The sequence below is a fragment of the Colletotrichum tamarilloi genome (genome assembly GCF_030869305.1).
Source record: "Colletotrichum tamarilloi strain Tom-12 chromosome Unknown Scaffold_6.1, whole genome shotgun sequence".
Lineage (NCBI taxonomy): Eukaryota > Fungi > Ascomycota > Sordariomycetes > Glomerellales > Glomerellaceae > Colletotrichum > Colletotrichum tamarilloi.
The window spans coordinates 153702-166893 of NW_026849389.1; the positions used below are offsets into that span (position 1 = coordinate 153702).

The window sequence follows — 13192 nt, forward strand, 5'->3', positions numbered from 1 at the left end:
AGGGGTTCACAAACTTAATAGACACTTCGGTGAAACAGTCCTGGCCGCGCCGATTGTTATGTGGTGATGTGAAGTGAGATGATGCGACTGTGCTTCAGTCAAAGTGACCCGCGACATGGTGCTCAACAGCAGCAGCATCACCCTCAAACTCGCCGCAGACAGGGCAGGTCACGGTCTCAGAAACCGGAGTAGGCGCCGCTTCCTGCACCTCAGCGTCAGAGTTCGCAGCCGCTCTACCTCGCCCACCATTCTTCTGCTTAGCAGGCCGAATGTAAGCCTCAAGTCCAACCTGCGCCGAAGGCAACTCAGGCTCGGCATCTTGCCTGCGACCGCCGCCACGGCGGGGAGGTCTACGTGAGTCTCCATACGCGGTCGAGCCGTCGGCGACTTCCGAGGATATAAATGACGGATCTTGTGCTTGCTGCCTGCCATCGGTATGAGACTGAACTCGTCCGACCCGGCCGTCGGAGAGCCGGACTTTGATGCCTCGAGGGTGGTTGCCGCGCGTGAGCACATCCTGGACGATCCCGGAGACGGTGCGGCCTGTGGGTTGGTCTGCTTTGAGTACGATGTTGACGCCTGCACCGCGGACGACGGTGGCTATTGTTGGAACACGAGCCATCTTGAAGATGATTTCTGTGGAAAGGACAAGACTTCAAGGGCGGTAAAGCCGTTGTAGTTTCGGCAAGGGGGTGTAAGTGGGCGGTGTCGCGTCGCTGGTGATGGTGGCCCTACAGAAAATGTGAGTTTGGCGAATGACGCCACTAGCCAGGCGAGGGTTCTGTGGCGCGGCCTATCGCGGAAAATCCGCACTCGGCCCTGCTGAGCAACGTTACATGAACGCGGAAATTTCCGAATTTTTTCATGAATCAGGCCGGGTGGCGCAATGGCAGCGCGTTGCTTTCCGGTGGCAAAGGTTCTGGGTTCGAGTCCCAGCTCGGTCGATTTGTTTTGCCCTGGATACTAAGAAGCTATCTTTTGACTGACGATTGATGATTGATGGCTGTCTGATGATTCCCGCAATTGATGGGGTGGTGGTCTGGGAACACTCTTGTTTCGCAGGGCTGGAACCTTGAAGAAGAGTAACAAAGCTTAGAAAAGGAAGGTACCTTACAGTACCAAAGTAAGGTAGTTAGGTACCTACCTACCCCAACTACCACCTTAATTTTAGGTCAGCCCGGAGCACTGAGGACCACCGCCCATTGTGGGGCCGTAACGGCTATGCGGACTGTTCACGCCGGGAGGAAGGTGCCTGATGGCTCTGAGAACTTCATTCCTGATTACGGGCCATACCTTCTTCTCACTTTTGCTCATTTACTTCGGCAAGGTATCTCAAGTATCTTTCTTTAGCAGCAGCTCAAGCTATTAGTATTAACTAAATCTTCTTCTTGCTCAAGGTCATCTTGATCTTTCACAATTGTCGGCACCCATTCGGCGCCTTCTCGGACACTTCAGCGCCTAACACCTCACTCACTCACCTCTTTCTAACTTGGAGCGACTAATCTAGAGTTTCATAATCACATGGCCCTCTTACTGAACCTTCCACTAATCTTCCGACAGCCTGCCTCAGCTATCCTTAAGGTTTTAGCCTCACGCTCAGTAAGTATTCTATCTTCATTTTGAAAAATAATGAAATCACCTTTGTTCCCAAGTTCGCCATCGTTCAACACGCTAACTCTATTCTCTACGCACTTCTCAAGGACTTCCACACTTGACACACTTTACCAGAAAAGAATTCTTCCTACCTACGAACGAAAACTGACTAACAACCTCGTCATTGACTTTTCTCCTTACTTCCATTCACCAGCCGTTATCGATTTCACCATGGCTGCCTCTGGCCAACATGCTGTCGGAGAGGTCTGCTACAGTCCTGGGCTGAATGTTTTCAACGACGGTCTGAACTACGCCGATTCTCCCCCACGAAGCATGATCATTCAAGTGTCCGCGTTTCAGGATCGAGTTGTATCACAACTCAACGCCATGCCGGCCATACGCTGGCTCGACCTCGAGGACAGCTGGAGATTGCCAAGGCCCAATGAAGTGTACACCGGAGGTCAAAAAGACCATCTAAGTGGCCTTTGGATTGGGTGGTTTCTCCCCGATTTCCAGATCCTTGACGACTGTCATCCACACTCCAGCCGTTGGCCTTCCTTGCCCCCAAAACAGTGCGTGAACAATCTTACGACACACCCATCCCCTCGTCCCTTCATCAGAAAGGCCTTCAAGGTTGTTTATAAACCAGGTCGGGAGGGGGACACCAAATTCTTTGCCCTCTGTACCCCGGATGCAAATGGTATCTGTCAGGCCAAGGTGGTCCCAGAGGGTGCACGGAACATATTCTTCTTCAAAGAGTGGAGAGATGACGCTGTTCGCGGTAGTTGGGCTCGCCAGAGAACGTGGACGACCAATGCCAAGGCCGGAGCATCCAGGATCTACTCAATGATTAACGCCGCTACCAATCAACCAGTTCACAGCCAGCAACATACCTCTGAGTCCGAGTATGAAGATTGCCTCGAGGAAGAAGATGAAGATGATGACGATGGAGAAGATGAAGAATCCGAGTATGCGGAATCCGAGATTGAAGGATCTGGATCTGAAGAAGAAAACTCAGAAGAAGACTTTGAACAAGAAAGACTACTGGAATCCCTGCGCCCGAGTCCACCAGAGTTCGCTTCGTACCTAGAGTCAGAATCGGGCTCTTCAGACGAGGATGAATATCACTCGAATGGTCAAGCGAGTCGCAGAGGGTCCCACCGCACACCGAAACAAGACATCAAGGCGACTATCTCAGCAAGAATCGCCTCTGAGCCTCGCTCCAACCTACGACGCCGGCCCGCGTCAAGCCGCAGATCAATCCATGTCAGTCATAACCTGCTGTCTCGGCGCAACACGAACCGCCCTGGACCTGCAGACACTCTCGTGGGCAATGTCGCTACAAATCTCAAGAGAAGTCAGAGTCCTATGCAAAGCCTGAGTTCAAAGAGTGAGAAGAAGAGACGCATTAACCTACAAGTCGAGTCTCCTCCTGACTCGACCCCAAAAAGACATGCACCCTTGGGAGTTGACGAGCCGCTCACTAGTCGACCGAAGAGAGCTCCTCAGCCTGCCAGCAGAACATTCATCAAGAACGAAGATACTCAAGACAGCGATGATGAGATTCAGTTCATCAAGGAGGTCCCAACACAGAGACCTCAACAGATGACCACTAAAGTCGAAGCATTTACTGTGGCTTCATCTGAGACAAGCATCACCTACATCAGCAAGTTTGTTGCAGCGGGAAAGCTTCTCCAGCTGGCGCGTCTTCCCGATACTTTCTCTCGAAAGGTTATGCTTGAATCCTTCAGCAAGCATTTGAAGTCGACGAACTTGGCACAGTTCGATGCCCTAGTCAAGAATATCGTGGACTCTGCGGAAGAAGGCGTCCGCGTCATGATCGCTGAGACGCTGCAAGAGCAATTGAAGGACAGATTGCCTGTCGTCAGTGGTGCTTAGGAAGTAGGCATATCATCTTTTTGGGGATCATGGGACCGCGAGGAGTAATTGGGTTCTGCTAGTTTCATGGTCGTCAGTGTCTCGACAAAAGACACAATTCAAAACCCTAAGGACGGCCGAATGTCCTCAGGCCAGGATGAGCAGGATGATACGCCCATCAGCGCTTGGCTCTGGCACGGCTTCGAAAGGTAAGCTGGCATTGGGAAAAGGGGATGACTTACACTTGGGGATTAGTTTGCGCAAATCAAGATAGAGGGCTGGCCAGCCGCTAATAATGAGCTCGAGAGAATTGAGAAATTCCATTACCGTTAATGTCGAAACTCCAGTCCGGCATGTTTTTTTGTTTATTGCTTTTAAACAGTAAATGTGCCAATGCGAAACTAATCTTGGACGGATGTCTGGAACATTCGACATTTGCACAAGTCGAAGCAGCAAGAAGGCTCTTGGAGAAATTCAAGTGACCCTTTCGAGTCAAAATGGAACCAACACCTTTACATTAATTGACCTGATCACTCCTTCTTACCTGAATCTCACCAGCTTCCTCCTTGTCCCCCATATCTGCATGGTTGACTGGAAGCCAACCTTGTGACGGGCCGGGAACAGGAGCTACCTTTGCCCACAAGATCTATAAGCTTTTCGACCTTCCCTTGCTGGAGGAAAGCGCTGTGGACTCGACTTCCTTTCAAGATTGCTTCTGAGGCATCTACAGGGTTTTTCTCTCTTTCCTTCTGTACCTCTTGCAACATTTTATCTACATACTCTTTCATCCTCTGCAGGCCGCATTCTTCTCTCCAACTTCACTCGATTGGGAATCAAGTCCTATCACCTTCTTTGAAGAGGCTGCCAGAGGCTTCAAGAATGGCAGAAAGCGGCGGAAAGGCTCCCAAGGCGGCCGAAAAATACGCTTGCACTCCCCCAGCATATCTCATTCCTGATTTCCAGCGAGAATGGTCAGATTTGGCCGCCAAGCTCTTCAACACCGACGCTTTGGACATTCTCTTGACGCTTGAGGAGAAGAGACAAGCCATAGAACTGCTCGCCATCCCCATCACTAGTTCGTCCGTTGGGAACAAGTCCAGAGCCCGGGCCCTCCACAGAACGGTCAGCCAAGCGCGGGAGATGGGACAGGGCAAGCGATCTCCTGCTAGAGTGATAATCATTGCAGCTCTACTCATCTACACACTTGAGCCTCCGCTGACTTGGTTGGAATGGGCGACCATGCAGCAACCACTTGGTGTTCTGCGATATGTTCGGGACTGTGCTGATGGCCTCAGTATTTACTCGTCGGAGGGTATGTTGAAGACAGCATTGGCACATTCTCCGGCAGCATCCGCCCAAGATCATTCAGACAGCTTGTTTGTTGTCGACAAGCCTTCGTTGAAGGAAGCCAGCGCCAATAAATCCAGCACCGAACATTTGGAACCTGCTCAGCTCAACTCAGATCATCTAGCTCTACCGGCTATGAGACCTTGGACGCGCTCCATTACCAAGCTCACCACACCTTCGCCGCCGAGCAAGAAGCGAAAGGCGGAATCTGAGTCCCCTCAAGACAAGAAAACTGTACCGAAGAAGAAAGTCGCCAGTCCAAAGAAGAAGGCGGCCACCCCAAAGTGGAAGACGATGGCTGGATCGGGAACCAATCCCATCCCAAAAGCCAAGAACCCCAAAGTCAGCTCAAATATGCCAACCAGAGGTGCCATGTCGATAGCTAATCTTCATCCTACTCAATAGATTCGAATTACTGAAGCTGTGAAGCGACAGCAGCCGATCGATAATGCCTTGTTGGCCAGATACATGAAAAGCGCCCCCATGCTTGACAGAATTGCAGATTACAATGACGGATCCGTCCGTCGAGTTGCTCTTGGCAGTTTTCTTAAAGACTTGAAGAGCTCCGGCTGGGAAGATCTGGAGAAATGTACCTGGCAGCTCATCAAAGACGACGACTATGAGTCTCGCGCGTTTCTCGCAGAGGCTATTACGAACGACGTCTATAAGCGCATCAATGATTTTTTCGAAGACGTCCCGCCGCCCGCGCAGCTCACAGAGCCGCCGCAGCTTGAAGATGCCACACATCAACCCGCGCAACGGCCCACGGAAGCCAAGCAGACCGCACAACTCAGTCTGGATGAGCAACCTATGGATACACCAACGAAGCAGAGAAGCCGGTCCGGGCCCAAGCATGGTAAGAAGTCAACTCAGACCAAGAAGCGTACCACAGAGATAAAGAGGCCCAAAATGAACACGTTGGATGAGCATAACACACCTACGAAGCAGGCAAGCCGGCCTTTGAGATTCTCTCCCAGCAGTCGTATGTCAGATGACGTTTTCAACGACACTTCACCTGTATCTGCCGCCTCACCAGCGGCGGGTCGGCGGCACCCCAATTTGGCCTCCCCGCCTCGCTTCAACATTCGAGGAATATTGTCCAAACGACTGAAGTTGAAGGACAATCAGATTTGAGCGGCATCCTTAAGTCCAGTCTTTGAGAACTGGCAACATTCTCCAGTGCTTACTTGCACTTCGAGCCCTGGCAATTGAGGAGGCTTTATGATGTACCTGTATTGGGTAGCCGAAAATGGCTACGAGAGGAAGAGGCCCCTGTGTGGACTGGGGGTGAGGATACTGGCATGAGAGAACGTATTGTGGCTAACGAGTGTATGCTTCGAGAAGGATGAGATTGCTGGTAGTATGGGGATCATTATGTCACCATGTCGCCGTGTCGCTTTAGCCAGCTTGATGTAAGATAGATAACGATTAAATCAAGAACCACAGTGAGTTGGGCCTTTGACTGTGACAGACTTCGATAACACGTCTGAGGACACCGCCAGAGACAGACTTTTGGCGCGGAAGCCGAGAGTACGCAGTCTCAACAAAAAAGCTACGAGTTTAAGATTTCCGTTGGTGAGAGATGAGATGAAAAGTTTGTACGTTTGGCACCAGATCTCGCACCTGAAAAAACCCCCCTCGATCGAAGTGTTGTTTCTTTACATGTGAGCTGAGCCTTTCATGAGTGAGACGTTGCTTTGCTGATGTAATCAACCGCCGCAATTTGTTTCGGCTTGCGCTTCATTGGCCATCTCCGCAGGACGTGTGGGGCCCGACTGCCTGAAAGTCACTGGACTTCGCGACACCCGTCGCCACTTTCCAGACGCGCTCTCCCATTTAGCGGCGATCCCTCCCGCCAAGTCGTGACGCCGTCAACGAGGGTCCTTCCCCCCTCGTCGATCCGACATGACTCTCGCCTCCCTTTGCAATGTCTTCCTCCTTTTCGCTTGATTCGGACGATGAATATGGCTACGATCTTTCTTTGGAGGATGAGACGTTGCTGAGCCAGCTCATCACCGATAACCCCGCCCCCACCTCAACCTCATCGCGGAACCCCGCCGCTCCATCGATCGCTTCAGACTTTGGCATTGACACCGTCGCCGAGCAAGAATTTTGCCTTGAAGATGTTCCCACGGATCTTCTCTCATATCGCACGACTGGCACAGCCAAGGGCCCTGTACGACCTAGCCGGAGTCGCTCAAAGGCGACCCTTACCGACGATACGAAGCAGGCAGATCTTCCCCCGGCGTCACCTGGCCACTCCGTCGCCTACCCGGATTGTGAGTGTTACTTTGCGAGGCAAGCTTCTGCTCAAACTGACTGACGTGAAAGCGCTTAGTGAGCAGGGCCCTTTCGAATAACAATATTGCTCCCTCATCACCAAAGCCGAACGAGAAAGCCACCCCTGATCCCGAGAATGATACCCGATCGCCGCTTGTTCGATTCCGATCGTATCCCCGGAAGCCATTCACCGTCACCGACTTGACCTCGGGTGCTTGGTGCGAACTACAATACTTCTATACCCTCACCCGCCTACCATATGGTCGGAAGACCCGGACAGCGGCGATGAAGCAGGGAACAAAGGTACACCAAGACCTCGAAGACGAAGTCCATACAACGGTTCGCGTCGAGATCGCGAGTAAAGAAGATGGCTTTGGTCTCCGGATGTGGAACCTCATTCAGGGACTTCGAACACTCCGTGAGACCGGCATGACCCGTGAGCTTGAAGTATGGGGATTCGCCGACGGAAATCTGGTCAATGGCGTCATCGACGGTCTGAGCTATGAGAATCCGGACCCGGAGTTCATGGAACAGCTGAGCCAGGAGTCTGAGCAGAATCAGTCCAGCATAACCGACTACTTTCCTTCGAAGAAAAAAGCGGACATACCTCAGATATACCTGACGGATGTGAAGACGCGTGGGTCTATGAAGGCCCCCAACAGCCCTGCGTTACTGCGGCCGGCCAAGGTGCAGCTCTTCCTGTACCAGCGTTTCCTGTCAGAAATGGCAGCGGATAAGCTGGAATACCTCCGTATCTTCCGGCGGTACGGTCTGGATCCAGATGAGCCGTTCTCCGACTCATTCATTGCCCAGATTGGTAGCCTGCACGACGAACTGTTCTTCGATGTGGATTCCTCTCCTGACGGGGACTACATTCCGCCGTCTCCCACTACAACAACGTTCGATACTGAAGCTGATGGAGCAAACCGGAAAACATCAGCGCCGGACTTCATCAAGTACAGGACACTCAGGGAATTGCTCCCTCTTCTCGTATCAGAGTTGCGCCAAACCTTCCCTCATGGCGCCGACTCGGTGGGTAGGCTTCTCGCTGTGGAGTACAGGTACCGCGGAGACGGTTCGCTCATTGATAGCCAGGTCTTCCCCATGGATGATCGGGCGCTCAATCTCTACTTGGGTAACACGATGGAGTGGTGGCGAGCGGACCGTCAACCGCGGGGTGTGCAGATTGAGGAGGCGTACAAGTGTCGAATGTGTGAGTTTGTGGGCGACTGCACATGGCGGTCTGCCATGGATGAGGAGAGATTGCAGAATACTAGGCAGCGTTTGGCAGGCAGGAGTAAGCATGTTACAAGTGGGTGATATTGCGATTTCGCTTCCGTTTTGCGTCTGAGATGGCATTCTCTTCTTTGCGAGGCGCATTATTCGGCTAGGGCCCACATTACACGGGATTCAAGAATCAGGATAGCTTATGAATATGAGTTGATGATCTACATATCAAGGCAACATGTGTTTCTTGCTTCTCTGAAAGATGGTCTGCAACACGGGTCTACTTCCGACCTAGCCTTGCGACTTTCTCAATGGAATCCTACTGATCATTTTCCAATAAACGCGAAGGCACTGGGGCCCAGGCCGCCGCCTTCCCGAATCCTTCAGTTAGTAAATCGGTGAATGTCTTGGTGATATTGAAATTAATTCACTCTTCAGTACCTGAGGCCCACCCCTCGCGCCAGACCTCCTTTCTCAAACAGTGGAATTCAAGAGAAGGCAAGAACACTAGTGCCTTCCTCCTTCTTCGGCACCGCGAGGCTTGACCTTCGTCCACAATTTCCTCCCACACAACAGTCTTCAAGGCAGGCTTCCGTATCTCGGGGAGCGGTCTCCTGGTATTCTCTTGACTTTGCTAGCCACTCCCTTCTACATCAAAACTTCCCCATTCCAACCCCAACAACACCGACGATGGGCGCTAAGGAGGGAGGGAACAGACCCCAAGATCCTAGAGCTTGTGAGCTCTATCGAGACCAAGCCGTCTTGCGAGAACTATGAGCGCATGGTCTCGGGCATGGTGTACGACCCTCTTGACCCTATCCTCAACCAAGGCCGCCACAGAGCCCGCTGCCTCGCGCGCGACTTCAACGAGATCGACCACCGCCATAACACCCTCCAGGAGGTGGGCAAGAAGAAGGAAGAGATTCTGCAGCACCTTCTGGACAAATTTGGTGAACAGTCATTCATCGAGGCCCCTTTATTAGTCGATTACGGCTGCAACGTCATCTTTAACTCCAAGTCCTTTGCCAACTTCAAGCAAGTCCTACCGGTGCTTCAACCACCTGATCGCTTGAATGTCAGGAGAAAGAAAGAGTGTGTTCTGACGAATATGTGCAGCCTGACCATTCTCGACGTCAGTCTCGTCACTATTGGCAAATGTGTTCAACTCGGTCCCAATGTCAGCATCTACAGCGCAGCCCACAACACGAGCATTCTTTCCCGAATGAAGGGCGAGGAATATGGTCTGCTGGCGACCATCGAAGATGATTGCTGGATCGGTGGCGGTACAATCATTCTGGCTGGTGTCACCATAGGATCAGGCACGACTATTGGTGCGGGCTCTATTGTGACAAAGAGCTTGCCGCCTCATTCGGTGGCGGTGGGCAACCTTGCCAGGGTCACCAAGAAGGTGCGAACACTGGAGAAGGAGATGGTGATTTCGAACAAATGCATCAAAGAGTAAACTGATCAGGAGACTTATTGGCGGCATAAAGAGGCGTTAAGTCACGAGTGGTGACACAGAATCGCTTTGCTGCCGAAGGGGCATTTACATGTTCCGGTAGCCGATGGTGATACAGAGTTCTTCAGATCATAGCAATGAAAGGAAGTTTACCCAAACGAGTAGACAGCAACGACGTGATAACTCAACACATGAATGGCTCTCTCTTCCTTGTTAACGAACAGTCATTTGCAAATCTCAACGTGTATCTCGAGATCTTTTTGGTTCAAAAATTATATCTAAGCGCAATTATTGACATGAAAAACCTTTCCTGAAGCAACAGGAGCATGGACATCTGAGTATAAGAATATATACATTGATTCCTTTAGTAAGGCTCTTCTGCTTGATCAACACCATCGCTACTCCAAAGTCGCACCCAGAAAGGCCAGCACTCAATACTTTCACTTCACTCCCATTGGATATTCGCAACATGGAGTTCGCAATTTATGAGCCTCGTGTACCTTCAGCTGAGCAGATCGATAAGCACGTCACTGTCAGCCAGCGTCTCGATGAGTACGAGAAACTCCTTAAGGACAACGCCACCAAGATCATTGAGAAGAAAAATGAAGAAGTCAAGGATTGGTTGGCATTCTCTTGTAAAGCGGAAGCCTACGGAAGACTCGAAGCTGATTGCAGCATCCTCCGCACTTCTCGGCACTTTGCCATCCGAGACAAATTTATGAAGCACAGACTGACGACCGAGGACCTAGACGAATACTTCAAGCGCATGGGACACCTCGATCATTTCCTGGCAATTCTACGCCTGCAGCACTCTGATTTCGTCTTCGAAATCTCCGATGCTCTCCTTGACGACAACAACCCAAATCCCTTTTCGGATGAATCTCAGAGGGCCACAGTGAAAAGGCTCAAGGACATCTTCCTGACCTGGAAACCTGTCAACAAGGTACCCGATATTATGAAATTGGCGGAGGAATACAAGATTGAGGTTCCAGATGTCAATGATGAGAAGGCGTGGGAGAGAGAGCGGGAGTTACTGCGAAGAATTGTAGATTTCCAGAAACATTATGATAAGAAGAGAGAAGAGGACAGACGAGAAAATGCCAGGAAGCGATTGAAAGAGGAGCGAGAACAGCAAGGGTCGTCCGCCTGAGTTGTCAAACGTAAGCTCGCGTCCACGACTAAAGCTTCTCTCCGAGCTGAGGTGCCTCGTTAGCCTAGAAATCACGAAGCCTTAGCGTGCGTCCCCAGTTCTCAACCTGTCATACGGCTCCCCAATAAACCCCATTCTACAAGTCCCCTTCCTCAAATTGACTCCTATTTTTCTCGCCTTCTTCTCACTTCCCACTTTGCTCTTTGCTCTTGTCTCTTCCAATCATTTTGGACTGACTTTATTTCAGTTGTCTCTACTCACTAATGTTGAAAATCCACCAGGCATAGATAGATTGTTTGTTACTGCCGTTGTAAGATGATTTCTCAGACGCATGGTCAACGAATTACTATGAGCAGGCATATCATATCGATAAGATGAGTGTTCGATCCCCTTGACCAAGGAAGAAACTATGGTTTCTTCCATGAGCTTGCCTGAGCCTCGATAAGGCGCTCAAGATACTCCTCCTCGCAAAGAGTCCGACGCCTGCTGACAACGTGGAAAACTAGTTCTGCGACCAAGTCCCGGTTCCAGATACCGAGGACGCAGGGCTGATTGGTCGATCGAATTGGCCAGTGAGCTTGGTTCCATTGGCAACTTCGAGCGTGATGGATTGAGTTCCGACCGTGCCATCAAAATCGCGATTGCTAGTCAAACTCCCAAGTGACTCATATTCCAGAGTCGCTTCGTTGGAGGTGAAGTCTGGAACGGCAGGGCTAATGGTTCCACTGAAGTGGTACTGAACATCATCAATAAGGAATGTCGAAGTGAATTTGCTTCCTCCGGCAACACCCTTAATGTATCCTCGTGCGGAAGGCATCTGGAGATGCCAAATTAGTGTTGATCTGATTCATCATTGATGTTAGTCGGGCACGTACCTTTACGTATGAGAATTAATGCTAATGTGGGAATCTCGATAGACGATGCAATTCAGAGATGATGAGAGTGTGAGATGAATCAGTGAAGATGGGATAGTATCGCTGTCCAAATGTCCCCTTTTTATTATTCTTCAACGGTCTCTATTTACTGGCCGGCTCGGCCTGAATGAACTTAATCGTGATATTAGACAGCATGCACGGTTTGAAAGGATCATCTCTTGTGCAGGCTTCTCAAGCAAGCAGCACTGTCTAACTTAGATATGTGGACGCCGATCAACTGCTAGTACTAGCTCGCATCTGGTCACATCTTTCACTGCACATTCGTGTAAACGCAAAAGAGCTAAAGCTGAACTGAAACAGATCACTCCACTTTAGCAAACATCGTAAACGACACCAATCAAGTGCAGCATCCTATCGTAGGCGCTTGGAAATCAAATTCTCAACACTTTCTGTTCGCCTTGAAGGCTGTCAGTATGTCAACTTGATTCTAAGCTCACTGTTTCATTGAATCTTGGCCTGTCTGGTCTACCTATGCAGATGATAGGTGTGGCTTCGACATACACCGCCTTTGACACCTTGCTTTGTGGTTATGGGCTGCCGTTGCGGTATTTTCTAAGAGAGACTATCCCTATAGAGGAAGTTTCGGCGAACAATCAGACAGTCCAAAGGTCATCAATGCGGAGACAGTCAGAAACCTGGTTAACTACTTACCATGCCTTGGTGAGATTTGATTTTCGCCTTCATCACGTCAACTATGGTGCCTGAAGCGTGCAGCATGGCCAATGAAAAAACGAGTAGAATCGCCATTACGTATGGCAGTGTGTTTACGGCAATCCAGGGTGGCTCGCGAGGGCTCACGCTTGAAGATATTTTGACTGCTAAAGCAGAAATTTCAACATCACAGATATGACTGTTGACTGGATGCAATCATTTGCTGTTGCAGGTCTGACTTGATCAGTCGCCACTCCTTGGTCGAATGGCGTCATCGCCATGTCGAGCTCAAGGCGTGTATTCTGACTATGCTGCCACAGATGCTACCAGTGTCTCAGCCATAATGACACCAAATAGAGTGTCGGTGTGTAACTTTCTGTGCCGGATAAGCTGATCACTCGTGCCCAATACATGCCATCTCGAAGTGGCTTTTGCTTGCTTGGAAATGATGTGTTTTTGATACCTTTGTCAAAATCCTAGATACGGCCTGAACCAACAGAGTCACGTTGTGATCAGTTGCAGAGTGTTAGCAGCCCCAAGAGAACTCCTCAGCTGGGACTTGCAGGATTGAGTCAAGATTGCAGCAGTGATCCAATTATTCTAGAAAAAGACTATGCACCGGGCGGTTGTCTCTGAGAAATGCATGTGCATTTACCGACTTGCAAAATCACT

General features: G+C 50.5%; 7 protein-coding genes across 7 annotated transcripts; 5 read left to right on the forward strand and 2 right to left on the reverse strand.

Annotated features, from left to right (window-relative positions):
• Positions 1-94: 94 nt before the first annotated feature.
• Positions 95-622, reverse strand: CTAM01_02600 (uncharacterized protein; the record flags this gene model as incomplete). Its single annotated transcript, XM_060518638.1, has 1 exon — positions 95-622. The coding sequence occupies one exon, from the start codon at positions 620-622 to the stop codon at positions 95-97; it is 528 nt and encodes a 175-aa protein (XP_060386441.1).
• Positions 623-1824: 1202 nt separating this feature from the next.
• CTAM01_02601 (uncharacterized protein) lies at positions 1825-3492 on the forward strand (the record flags this gene model as incomplete). Its single annotated transcript, XM_060518639.1, has 1 exon — positions 1825-3492. The coding sequence occupies one exon, from the start codon at positions 1825-1827 to the stop codon at positions 3490-3492; it is 1668 nt and encodes a 555-aa protein (XP_060386442.1).
• An 858-nt stretch (positions 3493-4350) lies between these two features.
• CTAM01_02602 (uncharacterized protein) lies at positions 4351-5952 on the forward strand (the record flags this gene model as incomplete). Its single annotated transcript, XM_060518640.1, has 2 exons — positions 4351-5160; positions 5224-5952. 2 exons carry the CDS (start codon positions 4351-4353, stop codon positions 5950-5952), a joined length of 1539 nt encoding a protein of 512 aa, XP_060386443.1.
• A 793-nt stretch (positions 5953-6745) lies between these two features.
• Positions 6746-8418, forward strand: CTAM01_02603 (defects in morphology protein 1; the record flags this gene model as incomplete). Its single annotated transcript, XM_060518641.1, has 2 exons — positions 6746-7097; positions 7157-8418. The coding sequence occupies 2 exons, from the start codon at positions 6746-6748 to the stop codon at positions 8416-8418; spliced, it is 1614 nt and encodes a 537-aa protein (XP_060386444.1).
• A 688-nt stretch (positions 8419-9106) lies between these two features.
• On the forward strand, positions 9107-9787 carry CTAM01_02604 (nodulation protein L; the record flags this gene model as incomplete). Its single annotated transcript, XM_060518642.1, has 3 exons — positions 9107-9226; positions 9284-9360; positions 9442-9787. 3 exons carry the CDS (start codon positions 9107-9109, stop codon positions 9785-9787), a joined length of 543 nt encoding a protein of 180 aa, XP_060386445.1.
• Positions 9788-10253: 466 nt separating this feature from the next.
• Positions 10254-10934, forward strand: CTAM01_02605 (uncharacterized protein; the record flags this gene model as incomplete). Its single annotated transcript, XM_060518643.1, has 1 exon — positions 10254-10934. The coding sequence occupies one exon, from the start codon at positions 10254-10256 to the stop codon at positions 10932-10934; it is 681 nt and encodes a 226-aa protein (XP_060386446.1).
• Positions 10935-11436: 502 nt separating this feature from the next.
• On the reverse strand, positions 11437-11751 carry CTAM01_02606 (uncharacterized protein; the record flags this gene model as incomplete). The annotated part of the gene is made up of 1 exon (XM_060518644.1): positions 11437-11751. One exon carries the CDS (start codon positions 11749-11751, stop codon positions 11437-11439), a length of 315 nt encoding a protein of 104 aa, XP_060386447.1.
• Positions 11752-13192: the final 1441 nt, after the last annotated feature.